This window comes from Myodes glareolus, chromosome 3 (genome assembly GCF_982192425.1).
Source record: "Myodes glareolus chromosome 3, mMyoGla1.1, whole genome shotgun sequence".
Taxonomy (NCBI): domain Eukaryota; kingdom Metazoa; phylum Chordata; class Mammalia; order Rodentia; family Cricetidae; genus Myodes; species Myodes glareolus.
This window is the reverse complement of record NC_142028.1, coordinates 85,173,335-85,200,949: the sequence shown is the minus strand read 5'-3', so window position 1 is coordinate 85,200,949 and position 27,615 is coordinate 85,173,335. Positions and strand designations below refer to the sequence as shown.

At 48.1% G+C, this 27,615-nt stretch overlaps 1 protein-coding gene across 1 annotated transcript; it reads right to left on the bottom strand.

The window, feature by feature from the left end:
* Positions 1–286: 286 nt before the first annotated feature.
* Positions 287–25,663, bottom strand: Cimap2 (ciliary microtubule associated protein 2). The gene is made up of 10 exons (XM_087904773.1): positions 25,555–25,663; positions 24,278–24,365; positions 23,771–23,935; positions 23,467–23,589; positions 21,396–21,533; positions 21,136–21,279; positions 18,838–18,999; positions 17,892–18,017; positions 14,614–14,747; positions 287–581 (listed from the first exon to the last, which is right to left on the bottom strand). Exons 1-10 carry the CDS (start codon positions 25,605–25,607, stop codon positions 509–511), a joined length of 1,206 nt encoding a protein of 401 aa, XP_087760899.1. The 5' UTR covers positions 25,608–25,663; the 3' UTR covers positions 287–508.
* Between the last annotated feature and the right edge of the window lie 1,952 nt (positions 25,664–27,615).

Genomic DNA, 27,615 nt, shown 5'->3' with positions numbered 1-27,615 from the left:
CTGGGGGCAGAGGCTCCCCCAGTTGTTGGACACCGCCTGGAAGTCAGTAGCCTCCTCCTTGCATGAGGCCCTACTGAGCTTCCAGAAGCATTCCTACCATGAAGATGGGGTGTTCCTGCAGGGGCCTAGAGGGCTGCATAGCAAATGCTCCCCTCCCTTCCCTTCTGGGACGACAGTGACCCACGCTCTGGCTTTACAGTAGAAGGGTTTCCAGGGAGTCGCCCACATTCCCCTTTTCCACCCACCTGCAGCCTGGCCCCCAAATTCATGTCACCAGCTGACGGAATACTTAGCACAATGCATCTCTTGTAACAAGATACCTGGCCCCCTGCAATTTCAGCAGACATTGTGACTTTTGGCCACAGGGCTGTGGCAAAGATGGCCCTCCTGGTCTCTCCCCTCTCCCAGGCATTCCTCAAGACCCCTGCTTCGTTTTCCATCCTCCCATCCCAAGATTTCGCTTCCGGCCTTGGGCCCTCTGGTCACATCAGGCTGTCCTTCTGTGGCTTTAAGGAGTAGGATCCGAATTGTAATCCACAGTTGGAGGGCAGTTGCTCTTCGTAAAAGGTGTGATCCGTTCTCTGTAAAAAGAGAGAGAGAAATATGGGCCCGATCCCTTGCAAGGCAATGAGTTCCCCTTCCCTGGAGGGGGCCGAGATGAGGAGGGGGCCTACCAGAGATGAGCTGTGCTTCACAGGGATTCCTACATGGTTTGAGAGGCCAGGATTCCTGACCTCCAGAAAGGACCCCTTTCTAAGGGAGGGATCTCTACCCTGTATACATTTCATCAGTTAGAATGTCTTATATGAGCTCCAATGGGAAAACACACAAACACTAGCAGAGAGTGACTGAGGAAAACACCCAATGTCAATGAGGCCTCTACACACATATAAACACATGTGCGTGGGCATACACACACATATGCATGTGCGCACACGTTTTATACACATGCAAAGCAGACATAGAAAAAAAGAACCAGTAAGCTGGACGCTTGCAGTGGCATGTGCTATTTCCGTACTTGGGATGGAAGAGGTGGGAAGATCAAGAAATCAAGGCCAACCTTAGTTACACAGTTAGCCCGAGGCCAGTCTGAGCTCTGTGGGACCCTACCTAAAAATGAAAGAAAAGAAAAGAAAATTGGCCACTTACGTATAGTGGCTCATGTCTGGAATCTCAGTACTTGGAAAGCTGAGGTAAAGGGACTACTGTCACTTTGGGGCCAGCCTGGGCTACACAGTGAGTTTCAGGACAGCCTGGGCTACAGAGTGAGTCCTCTCAAAATCAAACAAACAAACAAAACCATAGCACATGAAAGATTACACAACACTGCCCTAAGAGGGAAACTGAGGGCTAGAGAGAGATAGGTAAGCTAGCACGAGGTCATGTAAAGCCAGGGTCAGGGTCAGGACTCGGGCCCAGCATCCCTGGGCTTCCAATCTCAGTCCCATGCTCCTTCCACCATTTAGATACTGAGCCAGGAGTCGAACACCCTGCCCCTACCAGGACCAGATCTCCACCCTGCAAGCAACTTGGAAACGGTTTCCTTATAGGAACGCCTAGCTATCTGTGACCAATAGCAGCTAGCAGCCATGGTGACATGCGTCACACTCTCAGTTACTGCCTGTTTTCCCTACTAAACAGGCGAGGTCTCCATGGAGACAGAGCTATGGTTGTTATATGCTTTTGTTCCTTATCCTCAATCATGACCTGGAGCTGAGTGGATATGCCACAGATATTAGTCAAAGGACGAAGGAGGGAGAGGGGATTCACTAGAGTAAGGAGCCTCTCCTGCCACCGGTGGGTCTGTGTCTAACATCTCTGCACCCCTGCCTATAGCCTCACCTCTCATCTAGACTTGGAGACAGAATCTTTGTCTCTGTCCCAATTACCCACCTAAAATGCCACCGAGTAGCTTCTAAAACACAAGTGTTACTTCCCATTAAAACCCTTCTGAGCACCTGGGAGAAAATATTTACTCGTCTTCGTAAATGCGATGTCTAAGAAAGGACTGATGCCAATAATATTTAAAGAATCCTCTAAATGTGGGGGCCGGAAAGATGACTCAGCTGCTGCGTGCAGAGGATCCTCATTTAGCTCCCAGCATGCATATGGGAAGGCTCACAATAATCCCAGCTCCCCAGTGATCTGAAGCCTCCAGCCCCTGTGGGCACCCGACGTCATGTGCACACCCGCACTAATGTGCACACACCCCCGGACACATAGGTAAAAATCAAAAATAAAGACAGAGACGTCTCCAGACACTGTAAAAATGGAAGCAGCCTGCTCTTTAAAACAGACGAAAAGCTTTGAAAATACTTCAGCGAAGAAGTGAAAAAAAAAATATTCACCATCCTGTCGTGGAAGTATGTGAATCCGAACCATGGTGAAACAATTAGGATGACAAAAATTCAAAATGCGACATGAACACTGATGTGGTGGGGCTGGGCTGTAGCTCAGGGGTGGAGAGCTTGTGTAACATACACAAGTCACGGGGTCCGATCCCCAGCACCGTCATACAAAATCGAAACCCGAGTGTGAAGCAAGTTAACCCTCTCACATTGCTGGCGAAATACAGAGTACAGCATCCCGAAATACTTAGAGACGTTCTTAGACCGCTGTATAAGCGCTTACCAAGTGACCTAGAAAATCCCATACTGGGCTAGTTACTATAAAGAGGTGAAAATCTGGCTATCCAGAGAGCTGTATAAGCTCTTTAAGGCAGGTTTCATGAAGGTTGAGATGTAAACAGAAAGCAGACAAACACACACTGGATACATTTCAGCATCAAAGGAACAAGCCTCCTCTACAACATAGGTGACCTCAAGATCACTGTGTGTGACAAGACAGGGAAAGATGCATCCGTGCATGGCCGGTTCCGTTTGGGAACGGCAAGCATATTAGTCACTGGCATGTACATAGTGCTTTGATGGAGGCATCATGGAGGAACTTCCCAGCTTGTGGTTTCTCAGCTATATGTATCTGTCAAACTCAGAAACCAGGAGCTGAGGAGATGGCTCAGTGAGCAAAGTGCCTGCCATTGCATCCATGATGACTTGGGTGTGACCCACATAAGAAGGTAGGAGTGTGGCATGCACTTGTAACCTCAGCACTGCGGAGGGGGAGACAAGCAATCTCTGGGGCTTGCTAGCCAATCAGCCTAGCCTAGTGGGTAATCTCCAGACCGATGACAGATCCCATCCCCCAAGTAAGCAGGACCATATTCCTGAGAGATGACACCTGTGGTTGTCCTTTAGCTTCCAGATGGCACAAACACATTTTTAAAATTCGGGGCTAGAGGATGGTTGTCTTAGTTAGGGTTTCTGTTGCTGTCAGGAGACACCATGACCATAACTCTCATAAAGGAAAGCATTTAATTGGGGCTGGCTTAGGGTTTTCAGGGGTTTAGTCCATTATTATTATGGCGGGAAGCTCTACATAGTGAGTTCGAGTTAGCCTAGGCTACATGGCAAGACCTTATACAAAAAAATAAATAAAGGTAAATGAAACATATAAATAAGTAAGTAAATATATCTGACTTGTATGAAAATGCGTGACTTCTCACGGAAGGAAGTCCAAGTATCTTGGCTCCATGCCCAAGGCCATTAATGACTGACTGAACCACCCCTCGCCCCGGTCTCACTGTTACTCAGACGCAGCATACACCATTCCCGGGATTTTCCCTGGGTTCAGATTAGGGTTGAAGTGCAGCGAGGGGTTTCCTAGAACCCCACTTTCTGACCCAAACACCCAACACTCTCACCAAAGAGTATATGCAAATGTCCAGGAAGTGCAGGAAGGTAAGCATCAGGGGACATCAGTATCCATCTCTCTCTGCCTCCTGGTTGGGGACCCAGTGTGACCAGGCACCTCACACTCCCGCTGCCACAGAAGAGCTGCGGCACCATCTTGTCATATGGGGGACTATGCCCACCAACTCCAAGCCATGAGAAACCCTTCCTCCCTCAAGTTACTCTGTCAGGTATCTTCTTATGGCAACGAGAATAGTAACTATGTAAACACATGTACATTTAAAAACACTGTGTATACTGTAAACATGCTCCAAGAATGTAATAATTTATTATGACTAGGAACAAGTTGATATTTTTAGGTAAAGAATATGACATTTTAAGCTAAAATTCTGAAAGAATACCTCATTTTCAGTGTATTTCAGTGTATTGGGAGAAGTGTATGAATGCTGCCATTTCCCCTAAATTTATTAAAAGTAAAAGATGTTTAAGAGGGAATGAAGAGAAGGCTCAGTGGTTAAAAACATGTACATTATTACAGAGGATCTGAGATTAGCTCCCAGCACCCACATCCAGAGGCTCATAACCACTGTTAACTCCAGTTGCAGGAGATCTAATGCCCTCTTCTGGTCTCTCCAGGCACTGCACCCATGTGCACATACCCACATAAAATATACAGGCACATAATTTAAAGTTTTTATATTTTAAAGATGTCTATCTAATAGACAGAGTAATAGAAGATCCGTCATTGAGCATTAAAACAGTAATGTGATTATTTTGTATAATAATAATTTTGTATGTAAAGGATATGTGGATGCTGTGCCATATGTCAAAGGCACTTGTCTAATTCCACCATGTGAGCATGAGAGATCAAACTCAGGTAACCAGCAAGTGCTTGACCCCCACGAGCCATCCCACTAGCCCAAAGCAGCAAATCTAAATGATGTGGGTGTAGAGGTGTACAGTATAAAATCCTTTCAACTTTCCTACGTGTTCAATTTTTTTCATAATAAAACATCACGCAAAAAATATAAATAAAAGAAAGTGTAAATTTCTGCCAAATAAAACCAGAAGTTTCTCAAGTATTCCTTTTGTGGCGTCATCAAGACGCTGGCCCATTTCATTAATGAATGTGTTGGCTTATCACTTAACAAGTGTTCATGAGTTTTCTCCTCTGGGTATCAGCAAAACACTGGAGCCTGGGAACAGAGACGCTCTGTTTAGTTTCACTGTGGGCATGTGGGGAAGTCACAGTACCACGGGGACACATGCGCCACCCTGGGATGTGCAAGAGGCTGAGAATAAAGAGACATTGTCCAGAAAATCAGGGAAGCTTTTGTACTTACACGGAGTTATGGCTGATACATAGGCGTGTTCCAGATAAGCCCTAAACAGCCATGTACAGTCAATGGCTTTAGGATTAGGCCAGTAAGGGAGAGGCCAGGCTGGCATTGTTCCACATGGCCAGAGTTTCTTTTTTGTTTTATTTTTGTTTGTTTTTGAGACCGTGTCTTACTATGCAGCCTTGTATGGCCTGAAGCTTGGTATGTAGACCAGGCTAGCCTCAAATTTAGAGACCCACCTTCTCAGTGCTGGGATTGAAGGTATGCACCATTATACCAGAGCTTTAAAATTCTAGTTCAGGGCTGGGTGTGGTGTTGTACATCTTTAATTCCAGCACTTGAGGCAGAAGTGGGTGGATATCTGTGAGTCTGAAGTCAGCCTGGTCTACATACCATAGTTAGTTCCAAGTCAGTCAGGGCTACATGGAAAGAGTCTGTCTCAAAACCAGAAATGTTGTGGGGTATCTAAGAGACAAGACTACTCGGACACAGATTCAAGTCAAGGGAAAGTCTGTATTAGCCAGTCATTGACCGCAGACTGGGTACTCAGGACCCAAGTACAGTCCTGAACCTTTCTCAGGGTGAACTCTGAGAAGAACGAAAATCACATCCTGGACTGACACACCTTGGTTAATAAGCATAATTATCCAGAAACAGAACTAAAGAAACCAAAAGGCAAGGTCAGTACATTTAGGAACTTTCCAGAACTGTGGACTTTGGTAGACTTGGTCTTTGCTATTGTTGTTGCAGGTGGTGCTGCCTACGTGTTGGGTACTTCCATCATGGAGTCAGTTATACTAAGATCTGGGGGGCTATAATAAACTAAAACAAAATATCCTAGTCTGAAGATCCAGAAAGGTAGCCAGAAGGAGGTCTGCTGTCAAGGTAACACACTTAGGAAGGACCTACTCTACACACAGTAGAATGAAAATTACTCTTTCCCAGGCAGGAATTAAATCAGAGGTTGCCTGATTGGAAGCCTGAGGCCCAGTGGTTCCAGCCCAAGAAGAAGCAGGTGACCGAGAAAGAGACAATGGCCTCCCACATTCTGCTCCTCTCTCACACATGCTCTCCCTCACCCGGGTTAGAGACAGCGTACTAGGAAAGGACATGTCTCTCACCGTGGACCAGAAAGTGACAATAATGAACAAGGTCAGAGTCAGAAGCACACATTCTGTTCCCTGCACTGTCTCTGCTCTCCGGCGGGACTTGGCAGATCCCTTCATGTGCCTCGCTAAATCGTGCTTACTTGAGCTAAAAGATGAGAAAATGGCAGACCAGCCATTTCGACAGCAACCTCTGCTATCTGTGGCCTTCCACATTTCACAACCACAAGCACACAGGACCACAGCCACCACCCTGGATCAATGGCAGGCATCAGCATAGAAGGGTGGTAAGGATTCAGTGAGAACCCTTTCCCGTCCAGTCTCTATTTATTTTCACTGCTTTATTCCTGCTGTTGATTTTTAAATTTAAAAAAATGTGTGGCTCTGTGTGCGTGTGTGTGTGTGTGTGTGTGTGTGTGTGTGTACGTGTACATGGATATGGCTGCATGTTGAGGCCAGATCCCCTGGAGCTGGGGTTACAGAAGATTGTGAGCCACTCTACATGGGTGCCGGGGACGAAATCCCGGTCCTCTGCAGGAGCAGCAAGGGTTCCTAACTACTAAAACCATCTCTTCAACACGCTTTCTTTGGGGTTTTATTTTGTTGATTAAATCAAGTGTAAATATGTGTTTGTGTGGGAGTGTATGCACATGTGGATGCAGATGCCCAAGGAGTCCAGAAGAGGGCCTCAGGTCCCCAGACAGTTGTAAGCCACCAATGTGGGGACTGGGAACCAAACCTGAGTCCTCTGCAGCTTCCCCTGCTCTTAGCAGCAGAGTCCTCCCTCCCGTCCCTACCCCTCCCACTGCTTACTGGAAGCAGCCACAGCTGAGGGTCTTCCTGGACCAGGTGCTTCAACTGACTGTATTTCACAGGTTTGTATCTACAGTTTTTGTTGGAATTATTTTCTAAACAGTTCAAAACTTCAAACTTGATTTTTCTCCTAGATATAAGAGCTGTTTAGAGGTGTGCTTGTGTGGGCCAGAGCTAAAGTATGCTTTTTCATGTAACACTGGGCTTCCCTCCTTCCTAGCCATGCAGCTGACCTGCATGCCAGCTTAACTTAAATGGCACGGCATTTTCTCTCCCACTTAAACTCCCACCTGTGAGTCTATAATAAACTTTTCTCCAAAAATAAAGCAAAACTCTTAAAGCATAGACCTACGCGAACAAACGGATGGAAGAATCAATATGCAAAAGAGTATTTCATACGTAGAAAGGTGGGTGGAAGAGTGGTAATGGAGAAGATCCAAGAATCTAAGCCCCAAGTCAGCAGAGGGAAAAGCTAAGAAATTTCCTACTCAAAAAGACTAAAGAGTTGGCAGCATCAGGCACCACTAGAAATGGGACTGAAATGGAATGCAAACAGGAATACAGAGAGAAACCCTGGATAGTGTCAGTTTGTTACGCCACTCTCGGCAGCCAGGCAGGTACCTTGGAGAATGTTTAACACAGTGGTTTTAGTTGTAAATGTTTTATATAGTTACTTTTCTCGTTGTTGATTCTGGAGGTCCAGCTACGGAGCATTTAAATGGGGTTTGTGAGCAGAGTGCTACAACTTGCTTAATGGCAACACTGTGTGCCTAAAAATGGGGCTGTGAGCATGACTTGCACTAAACAGACCTCTGCTCCACCATGTTGAACTGGGCAGGGCAAGCAGGCAGTGCTGTGTTTCCCCTAGCGACGACGCCGCTTAAGTTCATAAGAAGGGATTAACATTCTGAGAAGCACTTCTGGTCAGAAAAGGTTTACAGATTCACAATAAGGACAGATTCAGACATAAAAGGCCTCTAAATGGATCACAGTGTGTTTAAAGAATGTATGTAGGCTTGGGAGAGAGAAGAAAAAGAGTACAGAGAGTTATAAAAAGGAATAAATGGTTTACAAACAGACAGTCATAGACTAAAGGAGTAAAAAGTAATAGACTAGGAAAAGTCATGTAAAGATGGAAAATACACAGAGAGCCTGGATTATGTGTACTATTGTGTTTTCTTTGAATTTTTTGACTGCAGAGAGACATTTGATTCTTGAGATTGCTAAGCTAAACCATATATATATATATATATATATATATAGTATCTTGATTTCAAAATATGGATCTAAGAATATGTTGCTTTGGAAAAGAGGTTCTTTTGTTTCCACAGAGGATGAGAACCTGTGGAATCATTCCAGACTAGTGTGGTTTGATGGACCAAGACCCTCTAAAAGGTCACCTTGAATACCCTTAAAAAATTACTTTGCCCAACAAAAGTCAGGAAGCAAATGTTGTTCATAAATATTTGTTTACATTTAAAGGGGGATATTCTATAGAGATTTGCATGGATATGGATCTTGGTTTATTGATACAAACTTAAGGTCAATTTTGTTATATTGTGTATATATATTTCTGCTCTTGATTAAGGTATTGTGATTGTGCAGCTCATTTTAAAATGTAATGTATAATTAAGAAATTATACATTTCTTAATTATAATAGAGAGGTTACCTCTATTATAGAGGTTAATAGAGAGTCACCTATAATAGTCAAGCTTATAGTCATGTTAGTTAGATTTTCTAGATGGACAGATATGTATTTCAGATGGATAGGTATTCTTTAAACTTTTCAAAAACTACAGAATAAGAACTTAGAATTTTTCATGACAGTGAGACACATCTGCTCCTGGCAGCATCAATTACTTCAAAAGGAAGATGGGCATCGAAGAGGTTCCTCATGGAGATTGTTAGCCATTTGGGCAAGAAACTGCTCTTGCCTGGACTGTTTGACGAACTGGACATGTAGGACCCGCAGAGAAATGACTGCTTGAACTTGCCTAAAGGTGAGACAATCCTTCAGGGTTCCTGCTTCATGAAAGAGTCTTCTAGACATTCTGCAGGGCACAGAAAATGTGCCAATATAGGCGAAACTGACTTTGAAATTTCCTGCTTCATGGAAAAGTGTGCTGGATATTACAGGCCTGTAGGCTGAAGATGGATGCCCCAGTGTTACAGAACTTTGGGTGACTGTCCAGGAAGTGAGATGTCTCTGTCAATTCTAGAGTTCTGGAAGTAGCTTACAATGGATTTGCTGTTTACTTTGGTAATCTTATATCTTTCTGAAGTCTTTTATGGAGCTGAAGAATTTATAGTTATAGTTTTCCTTAGTATTGATAAAAGATAAAGTAAATATAAATATTGTAACTATAATTCTTGCTTGATACCTATTTTGTTGTATGTAATTTTACTATGTTAAAGTTAAAACCTTCCTTTTTATTTTAACTGAAATGGGGAGGTGATATCGGATTCCCCTCTGTATGCTGTGAATACCATTGGTTAATAAAGAAACTGTCTTGGGCCTACACAGGGAATAGAGGTAGGCAGAGAAAACTAAACTGAATGCTGGGAGAAAGAAGGGTGGAGTCAGAGAGAAGCCATGTAGCCCCTCTAGACACAGACGCTGGAACCTTACCCAGGAAGCCACAGCCACATGGCGATACACAGATTAATGGAGATGGATTAAATTAAAATGTAGGAGTTAGCCAATAAGAAGCTAGAGCCAATGGGCCAAGCAGTGATTTAAATAATACAGTTTCTGTGTGATTATTTTGGGGCTGAGCAACTGGGGCCAAACAAGCGGCTTTCTTACAACACATTGCCATAAGAAAATACCTGGCAAAAGTGACTTGAGGAAAGAAGGGAATTGGTGGGTATAGCCCATCATGATGAGAAGATGATGGTGCCACAGTTCTTCTGTGGCAGCAGGAGTGTGAGGTGCCTGGTCACACTGTGTCCCCAATCAGGAAGCAGAGAGCAAAATAAATGCTGGTGCTCAGCTTGTTGAAGATGGAAGATTTATTCTTAAAAACTGAGGTTCTCTATTCACAGTGACACCAGCCGAGTACTCTGTCTGTCTGTCCATTCACTCATCCACCCATCTACCCATCCATCGTCCATCCATCCATCAGTTCATCTATCCATCCATCTGTCTATCTCTCTGTCCCTCTATCCATCCATCTACCTAACCTACCTACCTACCTATTCCATCCCATGTATTCATTAATTCATTCAGTGATAGGGTCTTTGTAGCTGAAAGATTTTCTCTGTCTTGCCTGGTCCCATTGGATCAGTTTCTTTCCTGCCCACTGGTCTCCATAGCCACTTATAAAATAATCATTCTGAGGCTTCATATTAATTATAATTGCTCGGCTGATGGCTCAGACTTTTTACTGGCTAGCTCCTACATATAAATTAACCCATTTCTATGAATCTGTGTATTGCCACGTGGCTTCGTGACATTACCTGTTCTCTAGTACATCTTGTTGCCCTGACGGCTCGCTGGCATCTCTCAGGACCCCACTCTTCTTCACTGTATCTTACCTTGGATTTCCCACCTATTCTGTCTGGCTATTAACCAAATAAGCTTCTTTATTAGCCAGTAAAACATATTCACACCATACAGAAGGGCATCTCACATCAGGTCTTGATGTATAATTAGGTTGTAATTAACTCATTATATAGCCTAAGATGACCTTAACTCTTGATCCTACTGCCTCAACCTCCTCAATGCTAGGATTATAGGTATGCACCACCATACACAACCCATGTGTAACATGTTGGTTTTGTTGTTTTATAGAAAAGTTTTTACTTTATATATGAGTATTTTGACAACATGCATGTATACCATGTGTGTGCCTGGTGCCCATGGAATTCCCAAAGAGGGTGTTAGAGCCCATTAAACTAGAGCTACAGTTGGTTATAAGCCAATATGTAGGTGTTAGGAACCAAAGCTAGGTCCTCTGCAAGAGCAGCAAGTGCTCTTAACTGCTGAGTCATCTCTGCAGCCCAACGAGCACCACTTTGTAAAATTTGGATTAAGTGAAAATGGAATGATTGCCTATTTTTTCTAACCTCTTCCCCTTCACTTACATGGAAGCGCTTAGGCGATTGGACTTAGATGCCCAAGAAAGCTTTCTCTGGCCAAGGCCAAGAACAAAGATCTAGCAACAACGGCACTAGAAGACACCCTCATCATGAGCACTGATACTCATTCTTCTGTGGCGGCATCAGTTACCAGAAAGTGCAGAGGGAACACCTGAGGAGGTTTTAGTGGGACAGGCATGGCATGCCAAACAAGGGACAAGAAGACACTGTGGGAAATCAACAGAAGATCGAAGCCAAAACAGAGAACGAATGAGATTGGACAGAAAGGGAGTCTGTATCAAACAAATGCATCTTCTTATTTTTCAAGGGTGAAAAAAGCAGCGCTTCCATGAAATAAGGACTTGTTGCCATTAACAGAAACATCCAGAACGCACAAGTGTGGAGGCTAAAAGAGGAAGGAAAAAATGACGTTTGCAGTGGGTGAGGGACTATTTCCACTCGCCTGAAAACAGAAACACCCAGGGTGGAGCACAGCAGGCCTCACAAGTGACCACTTGATAAAAGCACAAAAAAAGTCACAGAATTGGGAATCTCTCACACCTGCTGACCTCCCCACTTGAGGGGCACAGTTCTCCAGTCCAAGAGGTCCCGGTGGAGTGAGGCCTTACTAAACAATGCCACAGAAGTCCCAACGCAAATCTGACACCTACAGAGACCCTCTAAGTATCATCCATAAGCCATAATTCAGCTTTACAGTATGCCCCTCCCTGTAGGTATAAATTATTCTCCTTACAGACTGGAAAGCTGAGGACTGGAAGAAAATGAAGTGAGTTCTGGCCGGAAATGGCACTGAAAAAGAATTCTTAAGTTGTGTTCTCTTTATCTCAAGAATTCCTTTTTTTTTTGTTTTGTTTTTTTGTTTTTCCAAGACAGGGTTTCTCTGTAGCTTTGGAGCCTGCCCTGGAACTAGCTCTTGTAGACCAGGCTGGCTTTGAACTCACAAAGATCCAACTGCCTCTGCCTCCCAAGTGTATGCCTGGTTAATTTAATTTTTAAACAATTTTGGGCTGGTAGGGTAGCTCAATGTGCACCCACACTGCACCAACCTCACCGGGAACAGAAGATTCTTCTTTAGGAAATCCCAGTGGTGGCAGAGAAAGCCCTAGGGGCATGACAGGCGAATGATGGATCCAGCCAGTCCTTCCCCCTGAGACTCATGGGGGCATTTGCCGTGTTTTTCTCTTGAATACGAGTGAACAGGGGAAGAAAAGGAAGAGCCAAGAAGAGCGGGAGACAACACACTAAGGAAAAACTGCAGTCTCTCATCCTTAGATAAGAGAGCATCCTTAGATAAGAGAGCATCCTTCATCAACAGCACAGAACTGACACCATGAAAGAAGAAGAGCAAGCGGTAAGATGGAAGGGCTCTTGGAGCTTAAAAATACGATAGAATGGGGCCAGGAAACTAGGACAAGGACATTTTACCAGAAAGGACAGAAAAAGCAAACATAAAAAGAAAAAATAAGAAACTAGGGGCCGGGAAGATCACTCAACGTGTAAGTTCATCCTTACACTGGGAAGGACTGGTGTTCGGATCCTCAGAATGTGTGTAGAAGCCACATAGTCACAACAGTCTCCTGTAATCCCAGCACTTGGGAGGCAGAAAGGGGAGGTGGGAGAGGGGTTCTTGAGCTAACCTGGCTAGCTAGACTAGGTGATCAAGTAGTTCTAGGTCCCACTGAGAGAGACTCTACCTCGACACTGATGTCAGCTTCAGTCTTAACACACATGTGCACATGTATGCACATCTGCACATATACGTGGGCCCACACACATTCTCACATGCATACATACACACACACACACACACATATACACGGCAAAAAAAATGAATGCGAAATAAAGACATCTGACATCTAAAAGAGAGAAGAAAAGGGGGACATTAGAAACCATTACAGACAAAACCCTAAAATCAAACTTCCCCAGAGGAGAAGGACCTGAGCTTCCAGACGACAGAAGCACACCAAGTGCCCAGCACAGTGTTTGAAAATAGACTTCAGCACAGCACAGCACGAAGACTCAGAACACTGGGGACAAAGAAAGCCCTGGAAGTTTCCAGAAAGAAACACGCAGGTCACACACACAAGACAGAATGATGTCAGGCTTCAGAACCAAGCTGGGAGTTAGAAAGTATAGAGCAAAGCCTTCCAGATCCTGAAGGAAAAGGAATTCCAGTTTGGTTATTTCCAGCCAAACTATGCATCAGTCATGAAGGCAGGGAGGGTGAACAGCATTTTCACACATGAAATCTATTAAAACTCTTACTTCCCAGGGCTGGAGAAATGGCTCAGTGGTTAAGAGCACTGACTGCTCTTCCAGAGGACGTGGGTTCAATTCCCAGCACCCACATGGCAGCTCACAACTGTCTAAAGATCCAGTTGCAGGGGATCTGACACCTTCACACCAATGCACATAAGATAAAGTTAAATAAACCATAAAAAAATATTTTAAAAAAAAACCTCTTACTTCCCACTGCCCTGTCTCAAGAACCCCCAAACAAAGGCTCAAACCAAGGAAGACAGAGCCACAGGACTATTTTATTCAAATAAAATCATCTGAAATTACATTTAAAAACTAGAGATAGCTCAGCAATTAAAAGGCTTGCTTGCCAGAAAAGAATGAAGGTCAGAATTGGGATCCCCAAATCCCATGTTGGGTGGGTGTAGCAGCCTGCCTCTAATGCTCACCTAGGGCAATGGAGTGTGGGGATCCCAAGAGCAAGGTCACCAGCAAGAATATCTGTATCAGTGAGCTGTGGATTTGATGGAGAGACCCCGGCTCAATGAATAAGGTAGAAGAGTGTTCAAGAACGAATCTTAATGTCAACCTCAGGCCTCTACATGCATGAGCACCCACACACATGCGAAGGCATGCATTCATGCACATCCACACACACATGAAAAATGGGAAAAGAAACAAACAAACAAACAAAAAGAGCAAATCATCTGGTTCCCACCCCTGGGTCCTCATAATGCCCACTCAGTAATTTCCCACAAAGAAATACTCAATTTTAAAGTGCACGTCCATCAGGTTCAAGCTTCTGCTTTAGCCAAATGGGCTCATAGATCAATAAAACACAGCAGTAGCTGGGGTCTGTGGCCTCTTCATAGTTTGCCACGGGCCTTCACAGGCCTCTCATGCTTGACTTCCCAGTGTCCTGAAATGACTTTTACCAATCCTCAGTGGACACCAAGAGCCTGGAGTTCTGCGAGAGGCAAGCACCTAGGGCTAAACCTAGGTGGTGGAGGATTGAAGAAGTAACCTTTTTTCCCTCTCCCGAGACCAACCACCCCATTGGCCTCTTCTCAGCCATTCGCTTACTCAGTAGCTGAAGGACACAAAACTCAACCCACCTCACATAGCCAGTATGCGCTAAACCGAGACCTACACTGAAGGGTCTCTATTGTGTGGCTGGCATGGTAACGAAGCACGCCCCTCCTCCAGACCACCAAGGGGCATACTACCTCCCCTCAGCCCCCTCTAAGAGCCCCGGCTATACTCACTGCAAAAGTCTGTCTCGGGTTGGGTCTGCCAGGTAGCGCTTGGGTCCACTCAGGAACAGAGAGCGGAATCGCTGCCTTCTGTCTTTGGTCTCCATCAGTGTGGTATTGAGGTAGCGGCCTACCCCAACTGGATTCTAGGCCAGGAAGAGGACAACAGGATGTTAGTGAGCATGGCTTGAAGACCTACCCTCAGACCTTTTCTCCTCCCTTCAGGCCCCAGACACCCCCAACTGTGAGGAATCAAATTGTGCCCCTCCACCAAAAAAAAAAAAAAAAAGTATGTGCTGAAGTCCTCTTCTTAGTGTCTCTCACTGTGACCTTATTGGAGAGTTGGGCTGTTGCAGATATAATGGGTTGAGAGGAGGAGGCCATGCAGCAGGTAGGAGCCTGGTCTAGTATGACGGGTGCCCTTGTAAGAGAAGGCACTTGATGGCAGTCATACACAGAGTTATCAGTGTATGATCAGAATGGTCCAGTCATGAGCTAGGAGCCCCAAAAGCTGCATAGAGGCAAGGAAGGATTCTCCAGCATCAGTTCCATAGGGAGCACAGACTCTAGTCTTCTGGCATCCAGAGCAGTGAGGGTACAGCTCCAGTCACTAGCCCACCTGGTTTGTTCCCCTTCGAATGACACCTAGGCCAGCCTGCCCATGTGTCTGCCATAAGAGAGGCTCCGAGACAAGGCATAACTTTTCAAGATGGCATAGTAAGGTCATGATAGAGAAGCACAGGAGACAATAAGGTCAGAGTCTAGGCCTGATGTGGGATGCCCTTCTGTATGCTGTGAATACATTTTATTACCATTGGTTAATAAAGAATCTGATTTGGTCAATAGCCAGTCAGAATAGAGTCAGGCAGGAAATCCAAGTAAAGATAGAGGGGGGAAAAAAGGCAGAGTCTGGGAGACACCAGCAGTTGATGGAGAAGCAAGATGTGAGGTAACAAGCCATGAGCCTCATGGTAAAATATAGAATAATAGAAATGGATTAATTTAAGTTGTAAGAGCTAGTTAATAAGCCTGAGCTAATAGGCTAAACACTTAGTAATTAATATTAAGCCTCAGAGTGGTTATTTGGAAACCTCTGGATACACAGGCCATTCGGAAGCAGGAGTGTCCAGAGGGCCTTCCCGCCCTACCTTGGGAACTGGCCCACACTTTGCATAATTGGCTGTGAGTTAGTTTTAACTGTCACTTGATACAATCTAGAATCACCTAGGAAGAGTCACAACTGTTGGCCTCTGGGCACACCCACGGGGGACCCAATGCCACTCTGGGTTTGGGTCCTGGGCTGTACAAGAGCAGAGAGAAAAAGCTGAGCAACACGCACGTGTGCATCTCTCTCTGTTCTTGTCCACGGGCGTGATGGACTCGCTATTTTAAGCTCCCTCCATCTTGGCCGCCTGCCATGGCAGACTGCAGTCTGGAACTGTGAGCTGAAATAAAGTTGCTTTTCCTCCAAGTTGCTCTGTGTCCAGGCTTTCTATCATAGCAACAGAAATGAGCCTCGGGCACTGGCCCTGTGACAACAGCATGGCCGTCTGGCTCCAGTCTAAACTCGTGACTTGGGATTCTGAGAGCTCAGATGTTGATGATAACTCAAGTCAGTTTTAACTGTCCACAGCCTAGAATCACGAGGAAGAGAATCTCAGTGAGGAACTGTCTAGAACGGGTTGGCGTGTGGAGTGCTGCGAGAGGAAACAGGATTAAAAAGCAAAGGCAGGTAAATTATAAGCAAGATGTGTCTCAGAGAAACTATGTTATGGATATGAAGTTCGGTTTGAAAATGGCTTGGATATGAAGGGGCCCCCAAAGGTCTTGGTCCCCAGCTGGTGGTTCAGTTTGGTGGTGAATGGATTATGATGGCCACCGGAAGCTGAGGCCTAGTTGGAGGAAGTCGCTCACTGGGGACATGACTTTGAAGGTATGCTAGGGCCCTGTCCCCTATCACCCCCCTCAACCTCTCTCTCTGCTCCCATTTACCACGAGGGGAGCAGATTTCCTCCACCATAGCGTTTCTGTCTTACCCTGGCCTATAAGGAATGGAGCCAACTGCGGTGGATTGAAACCTCTGAAATCAAAACCAAACCAAACCGGTCCTCCCTCAGTTGACTCTTCTCGGGGATATTTTTCACCATGGCAAACAGTGACTGACCCAGACCAGGAAAGATCTTAAAAACATCAAGTTCAGATCTGGACAAAGCTTCCCTGTGCTGCTGGAGGCAGGAAGCAAGACCTGTGTGTGGCAGGGGGACGAAGACGATTTTGTGACTCAAGGAATTGTGCACGTGTAGTGGATCAATGTGACTGATAAATGTGCACTAAAAAGCTGCATGGGGGCTAAAGTATTCACAAGCGCTAGAACAAGCCTGTGACACACGAAACTAAGGGCATCATCACACACCTGGGGACAGCAAAAAGAGCCAGGGAGGGAAGGGGACAGAAGAGAATTTGTTCACTCAGGCATAAGAAATGAGCTCTCATCTCCACCACCTGCCCTTGAGGCCCCACAACTAGCGGAGAGACAGGGGAAGCATTGACCAGGGAAGGGAAGAGGATGGGAGAGCTGTCCAGCAGGTGGGGCCTCTTAACACTTTGGTTCTCAAAGTATGGCCTCTGTGTGATAATCAGTTTTAATCACACAAGAAGAGAACCTCAATAAAGAGTTGTCTAGATGAGGTTAGCATGTGGGCATGTCTGGGGGTGGGTGTTTTGATTCCATTCATCGAGGCACACCCATTGTGGGTGACACCATTCCATGTTTGGGTTGTGAAATGTGTAAGCATAGAGAGGGGGCTGGACACAAGGAGGCATGCGTGCGTTAACCCATTGCTCTCTGCTCTTGACTATGGCCACAATGTGACTAGTTCCTCTCTGGCTCCCCTGCAATGACGGACCGTAACCTGGAACTGTAAGCCAAATAAGCCCTTTCTTCCATAAAGCTGCCTTTGTCAGGATCATTGGACCGCAGCAATAGGAAAGGAAACTAGTGCACCCCGGAAACCTGTTGGAGAGGTCGTTTCCAGCCCTCCTCCCCAAGGCATACTGAATCAGAAGCCCTGGCACAGGACCCATTGACCTGACCCAAGTCCTCCGTACCTGCTCATGTGGGAGACCCTAGAAAGCAAGTGCCTAGAAAAATAAGACAGAGTTGGTGAAAGAAAGAGAGAGTCCTGGGCCCAGAGAGCATCTGTGTCAGGGGCACAAAGGGTTGGAGCTATCTGAAGAAGCGGGAAAACTTCCCTGTCCACCAGCATGCCCCCCAACCCAGACCCACTCACCCAGTTTCCCAAAATCATCTGGTTGGCCTTATTGCCTGACCGCTTGGAGGCCAGGAGGAATGGAGGTGGGTTGACGTGTTTCTGTTCCGTCTCATGAGGAAGCCAAGAACCAGGGCCAGCTATATCCTAGAGGTAAAGAGGGACCCACTGAGGAAGCCCTAGAAATCTCAGCCCGGGTAGGACAACTGAGGATTCATGGCAGCTGACCTCATCTGTCCAGCACCCCCACTCTACCCACCCCCAACCAGATGCCTCTTGACAGGTTCCCGGGAGCCCCTGAGATGACCAGAGAAGTGCTCAGAACAGCAGCCTGGGACTGAGGCTCATCGGTCCTGGAGCCAGAGAGCTGAGTCCTGCATACGGTCTCCTGGCCCCTCCGGGGGAACCCAAGGAACCTTTCTCAAGTCCTGCGCCCCAGTTTCCATTTGTCTAATGCAAGCGGTGTCCCTTCCAGACTCCCATGGGAGAGGGATGGACAGTGGTTTAGCAGGTAGTCAGAGTGTCCAGCCCTTTTCCTCCCCTATTTCATTTCTTCCCTTGGGGCAGACCCTGCCAGGGTCCGCTCGGAGAACTGGCCACTGTCCCTCCCTGGGTAGAGCAGGTAGGTAAATCTGAGGATGGACCCTATCTTACTCCGTCCTGCCCAGTCTTCTTTGCCCAGTCTCCAGCTCTTTAAGGCCAGGGGAGGAAGGGCAGATGGGAAGGCATCCCTGGCCGGGACTTCCTGGTGGCCTGGCTCAGCTATGGGGTCCACATTGGTAATCCTAATCACAGCTGCGAGTACTGGCCACACTCACAGGCCGGGTGCAGAATGGGGGCTGAGAAAGGGACTAGCCAATGCAAGGCCAGACTGGCAACCAGACACAGCACCCCACCTCCTGCAACCTCCCTAGCCTACTGGAGGACTGCCTTCCAAGAGAGAAAACAAACCATGGGGTACACTGACCAGATTTCTGGGGCACTGACTAAGGGTAGTCCAATAAATTCTCTCTGTGGGGCATTTTGGTTCTCGGGGAAGTTTCGAAAAGGCGCCACGCTTCTTGTTGTGATGTGAGTTGAGTTCCTCCACGAAGCTCTTGAAATTTGTCAGCTCCCTCGACTTCTTTTTCTGAGGAATCGAAGAGAAAAAGAAGCATGTTCCAGGAAGGTCACAGGCTCACTAGCCCTCACAGAAAAGCAAGCGGCACTGAGGGACCAGACTGTGTAGGCAGCAGGCCAGCCGGCCTGAATTGGAACCCAGCCACCATGTGTCAACACTGCTACCCAGTTAGCCTTTACCGATGCCTTCTTTTCTTTCTCTCACTTGCTGAGTACTGACTGTGCTAGTCAGGAAAGATGTTTCAAATATTTAAAACCAAGTATGAGCAAAGATTTTTTTTCCCCCCTTAGGCTAGTGAAGCTACTGTGCCCAATCACAAAAGTCAAAACCCACAGAATAGGCTGGCAGGGTAGTTCAGTGAGGAAAGGTGTTTGCTTCAATAGAGTTTCTCTCTCTGACTTCCACACACGTGCCAGGGCATACACACATAAACAAACAAACAAACAAATAAATAAATAAGTAAAATGTTTTGGGTATTTATTTTGTTTTGGTTTTTGAGATAGGATCTCTATACCCCTGGCTAGCCTGGAACTTTCTGTACAGACCATGCTAGTCTCCAACTCATAGAGATCCTGCCTCTGCCTCCAGAATGCTGCCATTAAAGGCATATGAGATTATGCCCAGCTAGAAGGAAAGAAGGAGGGAAGGAGGGAGGGAGGGAGGGACGGAGGAAGGAAAGAAGGAAGGAAGGAAGGAAGGAAGGAAGGAAGGAAGGAAGGAAAGAAAGAAAGAAAGAAAGAAAGAAAGAAAGAAAGAAAGAAAGAAAGAAAGGAGATAAAAATTAAAAACAAAACAAAAGGCAAGACCAGCCCACAGAATGACTGCCGAGAAGAGAATCCCACCATGGTAGCAATGGCTTGTGCCCGAGGGTCCTTGACTAACACACGCACGACTCTGTTGTGGGACTCTGACGGCAAGGGAGGGATGGGGACAGAGCCCACGGTGAAGGTGAAGCCTGAGCTCCTGAGTTCAATCCCACCTGGTGGAAGGAGAGTGCCGACTCCCGCAAGTTTCACAAGCATGCCATGACCCAACCCCGCACACCCAAATAAATAGACGAATGCACATTTTAAACGATTTATGGGGTCTGATTGTGGTGCAGGAGGCAGAGAGGAAGCAGAAACTCCGTATTTGCCTCTCCATTTTGCTGTGAACCTAAAATTTCCCTAAAATATAAAATCTGTAACAAAGAAGTTCAGCCTTGGCTGTAGTAGCAATGGGGTGGGGTGGGTTGGATGGACGGGTCAGAGGAGGTGGCTCCCAAGACCCTACTGTGCTGGGCACATGGCCTTAGTGGCAGGTAGATCTGGGAGGCCCTAAGCTCAGCCACGTTATGGGACACAGGACAGTGATGGCTTACCACGTGGCTCACAGGCATTCCCACTTCACTCACCTCCTTCCTAAGTGCTGCTAATACTGTCTGCCAACACAGTGATCTCCCATTAGCAACAGTTTTTATTCTGCTCCTGGCCGGTTGCACTTTTCTTTCTCCTCGACTGGAAGTTCCACAACAGGCTATTTCCCTGCATCTAGTCTGCGAACTGGACTAACCCTGCTCAGGCAGCGACTCCAAGATGGGGGCAGGCCAAACAGGTCTGGACACATACTTGATCCCTCTAGCTGTCAGCCCGAAGACAGCAAACCGCAGAAAGCTAAGAAATCCTGTAGCAAGATTTTGATGGGGGATTGGTAAGGGGTCTGGCAAACTAAATGGCAACCTAGTCACCTCTCCTCTTCTACGCTGGGACTCTTATTACCCAGAGCACTGCCACTAACTAAGCTGGGTTAGCTCGGATCCATGAAGCCTGGGAAATGTTTGCAAACAGACACCGCACCTGTACCCTTGGGGTATCCGCAGGTCTGGCAGCTGACATACCAGCCCTGCATGATGGACCATCTGTATATCAGTGCAGCTCGTGTTGGTATTGAGGAGAGAACTAACCATAGGATCTGATGTGCAAAACCGTGCTCTGGCCCCTGCCCTGACACAGGGAACTATATCCCACCCTGGCAGGGGCACACAGTCAGCGAGGGAAGACCCCTCCTCCCAGCAACACGCGGCACACAGGACTGTGTTCCTGTGGCTAAGCCATGAAGCCTGCCGGCTGGGAGGGGGAGCTCACAGACACCCACCCAGGCACATACCTGCGTGGAATAATGTCCGTAGGGCGTAGGCTTGCTTCGATCGCCAGAGAAAATGTCGTAGGGGCCACGTGTCCCGGTGGATCGTTTCACAAAGGTCTCGATGGCACTTTTGATAGTGTAGGTCCCAGGTCCCAGGCCACTGCCCTAGAGACAAAAGTAGTGGAGGTGCTTACAGGGGAGTGGCCACAGTGGAATTTCAGCCTCCCTGTGCCTGGGGTCCCCCTCCAGGACCAGGCAGGGTGAGCCTGGTGGGGAGTTACCTGGTGAGACAAGGGTGGCGGCTTGTTGGACATCCTACACATAAGGCCCTCGGAATGTGAGCGGTTCCAGGCATTCTCCTCCAGCCGTGTGTATGGGTTACCCTTCTCCCCATAATTTCCAGGGCCTGGGTAATAGTTCTGCAGGACAGGAGACAGAAACGCAAAGTTGCCGGTCCCACTCTTCACGCTGGTTCCTCTGAGGAAGAGACGCCTGGGGTTTCACATCTCAAGAGGAACAAGGTTTTCAGTTTGTGCCTGTGTTACCCACCCTGCCTCCTCCACGGCTCACACCTTTAGCTCGAGGACCGGCTACATCGCTGCCTTGCTGAATTGCACCTGCAGTTCAGCCTGGTCTCCCTGCTCTTGTTTGCTGACAATGCTTTCATCCTTCAGAATTCCCCTTCCTACCCTCCGGTGGGGCAATCATGCCAACCCTGCAAGGATCCCCAGACACCATCTCTCCTGGGACCCACACTCTCCTACCCAGCACACACAGGCAGCTGTTCTGTCGACAACACCTACAGATCTGTGACCAGCTTCATCACTGTGATGTGAACAGGCTGGGATGGATGAGCACCCCGAGTTCTGGGCTGGGGGATCCTCAGCTCTGCTCCTACCTAGCTGGGGGAGTTTGGGCCTCTGAGCAGCATGGTCCGTGGTGGGATTAACGTAGAGATGGTAATACTTCCCTGCAGGGAATGATGACAGAGTTGAATGTCTGCAAAGACCTCTCTGCCCAGGGCCTGACACATAGTAGGTCCCATCACACAAGTCAGGGTGAGGTGACTGTGGTTAGTATCAGAGGCCTGGATTAGCTTCTAGTTAGTTTTAGAAGTGCAATGAGCAGAGTTGATTTGTGGTGCAGGGAGTTGGGGGCTTGTCTTGGGTGATATGCACCTTTTAGCCACATGGGGGCACTACTGCTACGCAGATGATGCAACCCACCTCTCCTCTGGGCTCAGCTACCAAACCCTAGGGGAGCCAGACCTAGGAGAGGAGGTAGACCTGTGCAGGGAAAATCAAGCCACTATGAGGATTGGATCTGTCTGTCCCCAGAAGAATGAGACGAGTCTTGCTTCCTCCCGTTGCCCAGAGTGTAGGTGGTGTGTTCTGGAGAAAACCCCACTGTTAGGTGACTGGGCCCCTAACTGTGCTGACTAGCTCCCAAAGCCTTAACAGCAACCAGAAAAAAAGCAAGTCAGTACCCCCTCCACCACCACCCCCTATACACACACACACACACACACACACACACAATCAACACACAGGAAGCTTGTCTCTAAAAGTCGGGTTGAACAGATGCACTGGGCTCTCCCTCCAAGGCGCTCCCTCAGCGCTCAATCAAGTCCTTGGCCTCCCCAGACCTCAGTGTCTTCTCAAAGCCCCTAGCAGGACATTTGAAGGCCTTCCCTGGGCTGCAAGGCCCTCACAGACTTCACTCGAACCCTCTCATCTCCCACCTCACCAGCTCTCTGTGGCCTGGCTATTGTTCAAACTAGCCAAGTGTATCCCCACCTTGGGTCCTTAGCCTGTACTGTTCCCATTCCCAGGAATGCTCTAGGCAAGAATCAGGTATCATGGGTCCCCTTTGCTTATGACCTGTGCGAGTCCCAAACTGCTGTCTGTGAATCACTCCACAGCGCCCCTTCCTTGTGTTGTTTCCCCCTTAAAACTCTGGCCAGCTATGTATGTCCTTCACACTGTGGTTTGCGTCCCTGGGCACCTACTCTATTCATCCCTGCCAGATCTCTCAAGGCCTGGTTCAGTACACAGCATTCTGTTGTTGCTTAGTCGTCATTTCCTGGCTGGCAGGCGGACTGGATGGATTTGTTAAGCTTCTGATATATTCCGGGTTTCCTCTGAGACCTGGAGAGGAACCACGTTTGTCCCTTCTGGAAGATCTCACAGCCACTGGGCTCAAGGCTGAGACGCAGGAGAGCGCAGAAGGGCCAGGGAGCCAGAGGAGAGCCTGACCAAGCCTAGGGAGGAGCCCGGGAGGGCATCTCAATCTATCCAAGCTGCAAAACCCTTCCCACAAGGGTCAGGGGCTGGAAGAGACAGGAGCACCTACCCCGATGAGTCCTCGGAAGCGCATCTCCCCAGAGCTGAGCAGCCCCCGCTTGCTCTGTGGTTTCTGCTGCAGCTGGGTCAAGAAGTCTTTGAAGTTGTAAGAGCCAGGCCCCAGCTTGTGCACCTGCCCCAACAGAAGAGACCGCAGGATGAAAAAGGAACCAAGGAAGGTCCAGCCAGGAGGAAGCCCAAGGGATGGTGGAACTCTCCAGGAGTAAGCTGTGTCCACCGGGACTCTAAGGAATAGCCATATGGACAGGGAGCCTGGTTCCTGGAGGTGGGGAAGGCCATGTACTAAGACTCACCTGCTGCTGTCTTTCCTTCATAATACTTTGGTACTGGAAGTGGGGTAGCTGGGTTAGTCGAGTGGCTTCCTGGGCCCGAGCCCAGCCTGAGCCCAACTTCTGTTCCAGAAACTTCTTGCTGAAGCAGGTATCCTTGGAGTTATAGGTCCCAGGTCCTATATGGGACTAAATTAGAGCAGGCTCAGAGCTGACTGAATCAGTCTTAACGATCTAGCCCCTCCCAGGCCCCAGCAAATCCTCCCCCAAGTCACCTTTGACCTGGAAATGGAACCACACAGTCCCCCCCCCCCCCAAGCCTGATACCCAGGGTTCTGCACTCAAGTCAGCCCTGATGGCCCTGTCGCTGGCCCTGTCCCACTTCAGGGACATAGAGTATAGAGTCAGGCTGGTGCTGAGGCTACAGAAGAAAGCCTGTGGCCCCTAAACTCCCAGTTTTCCGCCACAGTCCGGGAGCATTCACAGGTGGGTGGAGGAGGATACAGACCAGATGCAAGGAGGCAGGCTCACCTGTTCCACGGAATGATGCATGGAGTACGGGGCCTCTGTGAATGTGCTTAACTTCTTCTGGTTGGGATAAACAGCAGAGACATCAAATCTAGGGAGTTACACAGCCAAATGAGAGCCCCGTGGCCGGGACAGCCTGGCTGGAGCAGCCCTGGGTACAAGGGAGTTGGTTTCCCAGGAGACCTGACTTTGGATCTGCTCCACTGAGCATCCCAGAGATGTTCTACCGCTAGCCATCACCATCACAGCCTCTGCTCTGCTTCTCCTGACAGCTTCATTTCTCTCCAAAGTCCTGTTACCCTCCCCACCTCTAGATGGATAGTCACACTGCACAGTGTAGACTTTGTATCATTTTAATAATGTATATAGGATGGTTATCCATACCAGATCAGGACCTCAGATCCTAGAACCATGTGTGGAACATAGGCTATTTATATGCAACTACATCAATTATACTATAAACAAATATGATAGCTGGGCATAATGGTACACACCTTTATTCCCAGCACTTGGGAGGCAGAGACAAGTGGCTTGCTGTGAATTTGAGGTCAGCCTGGTCTACATAATGAATTTTAAGACAGTCAGGGTTATGTAGAGAGACTTGGTCTCAAACACAAACAAACAAAAAACCAAAAAAAAGACACCACCAATAACACACACAAAAAAAAAAAGGAAGGAAGGAAGGAAGGAAGGAAGGAAGGAAGGAAGGAAGGACGGACGGACGGAAGGAAGGAAGGAAGGAAGGAAGGAAGGAAGGAAGGAAGAAGGAAGGAAGGAAGGAGAAATGAGACCTGGGCTGCAAACCCACTCAGAACTTTTCAGCTGAGTGTTTCATGCATAGGCCGTGTAGCATCTCTGAATATGCCACATAGGTGTTCTAGAAATAGTTTGCAAGAACTTATTACAGAAGTGAAACAAACAAACAAAAAGTTTGGAGGCCAGGTGTGGTTGTGTGCGCTTTTAATCCTAGCACTTAGGGGGCAAGGGCAGGCAGACCTCTGTGAGTTCAATGCCAGGGCTACATCGTGAGAAGAGGGAGCAGGGGAGAGGAGGAGAAGAAGGAAGAGGAAGGAGGAGGAGGAGAAGAAGAAAAGACTCAGTATGGTAGAGCCTGGGCGGGGAAGTGAGAGGTTGGGGAGGGGCGACCCAGCCCTCTTCCCTTCTTCCCCGGACTCCAGGCCTCGGGATTGGTCTCCCTCTCCCGAGGCGGAGGAGCTGGTGGGGCCCACAAGAACTCCCTTGGACTCTGGGTGTCAGGCCAGGAAGCAGTTGGGCCCCACCTGTGACTCTGCACCCCGAAGGGCGCCCCTTTGAACCACTTTGGTTTGGACATGGTGTTGCGAGGGGGGCCGTGGTGTCCCACTGAGCCTGGTCTTCAGCCTGCCCCCACCCTCCCCCCACCCCCGCACACCACACCACCCTGACATCTTGCCCGCTGCCAAGGCAACCCGCAACCTGGGCGTTGTGATTCAGCAAGCACAGACCTGCTTCGTGCCACGTGGGGCCTTACCAGCGCGCTGGCTGCCCCCCCCCCCCCCCGCCCGACGTTTTCATTCATTTTTATATTCCCAATGTGGCCTTGCCAGAGACCCTTCTCGGGATCCTGCAGACCTTAGAATCCCTTCTGGGGTTTAATGAGAGTGTTCCTTTCACTCGGTGAGGATCTGTTTTTTTCTGCTTGGACCTGGCAAAGCCCAGGCTCACGAATTGACTTCTTGCTCACCTTGTGTTGAGGGAAACCAACGGGAGAGCAAACTTGGAATTCTGTTCCATCTCTACTGGAAGAGCAAGGAGGGAGAGCAACGGGAGAGCAAGGAGGATGGAGCACGGAGGGCAAATAAGGTGAAGAGGCAGATGAAGGGTCTTGGGAACATCCAGCGGGATGTAGTACCATCGGGACTGGTCCATCCTCAGGCAACCGCTGTGAGCAGACGCTGAATAATGGCTGCAACCCAAATGTCCCTGTCTTCTGAGTGTAGTGGGGAAAACAACAACCTCCTTCGCAGCTTGGCCAGACTGAGGGGAGGAGGTGGGGGTGGACCCAGCCTATGGGCCAGGTACTTAGGGAAAGCTTTAGACAGTAGAATCGCAAACAAGGAAGCAGTCATGAAATGAAGAAAGACAGGAGGCTGTGCTCCCAACCTGGCATGACCAGCTCTTCTGCCTACTACCTTCTCCCACAGACAGCATCCTCTGGCTGTGCTAGGGAAATGTCTGATGTCTCCATCATTATCTCTGATCCTGTTAAGGGCTGCCAGCAGAGATGGAACAAACATCTATCTACACCCCATTCCCTAGATTCTGGCAGGGTAACGGGTTAGACAGAGGGTATGCACAGTCCTGAATCCAACCAATGGCAACCCAGAGGCACAGCAGGCCTCTTAATCCCCCCCCCCCCCACTACCAAAGCTGGTATTTAAGTGGAGAGCTGGACTTCTGACTCCAGGCCCTGTAGCTGACAGGGTGCCCATGGTACAACCACTGAACTGGTGGTCAGAGGTACCTGCCATGGCCTCCATCCCTCCCCAGCCCTGGGCCCTCATGAAAGTCATCACTTCCTTCTCTTAAGTCTCAGCATGCTTACCTGGAAAATGAAGCAACACTCTAGCTCCCAGACTCCCGAGAGGATTAAATGACCTACTTTAGGTGCAAGAGTTCAGAGCCATTCCTAGCCTCGGAAAGGGCCTCTGAGAGGCCCACGGAAAGAGACTGTGTCCTTCACTCTTGGCCCAGCACGCTTAGGAAATGTGCAGTAAATATCTGTTGCATGATGGAAAATGGATAAAGAAATGTATCCCAGTTTCTCAGGGACCCATACATTTGAAGGCTGGTTTTACTGTTTCCTAGCCTGGTTTTGCTGTTCCCTAGCTGGTTTTGCTGTTCCCTAGCTGGTTTTGCTGTTCCTTGCTCTCTCTTGGACATGGTGTGCCCACGGGGCTTTCATGTCCCCACCTGGGACAGGACATATGACGGGAGCTTTCTTGGAGAGCTACACTGAAGTGCCATGGAATTGTGGTTGTCCTTGCATCGAGCAGAAGACCGTTCCACCAAACTAGGCCCCCTTAGGCACTCTAGTGGGATGGCTGCAGCCGCTTGCATCTTTTCTTTTACAGTGATCTCTTGGCTGCAGGCTGGCTGGAGGGGTGGTAGAAGATACAAAACCAAGGTCCATGGGCCAGAGTCCTTGCTGCAAGCCAGGCCTGAGTAGGCCAGTGTGAGTCAGCTCTGTGTTGAGGCCACTGCCCTGAGGATACTGCCCTGAGGATACTGCTCTGGACAGTCCAACCCTTCCCTTTTATAGAAACTTCTTTGTCTGGCCAATGAATTCATTCTCTTTCATA

Excerpts from the sequence above, each read along its gene's own strand:
- Cimap2 (XM_087904773.1), bottom strand. The coding sequence starts at position 25,607 with ATGTCCAAACCAAAGTGGTTCAAAGGGGCGCCCTTCGGGGTGCAGAGT. Across the intron at positions 24,366-25,554 it reads TTCGGGGTGCAGAGTCACAG|ATTTGATGTCTCTGCTGTTT; the intron begins GTGGGGCCCAAC and ends GTAACTCCCTAG. Across the intron at positions 23,936-24,277 it reads TGCATCATTCCGTGGAACAG|TCCCATATAGGACCTGGGAC; the intron begins GTGAGCCTGCCT and ends GCTCTAATTTAG.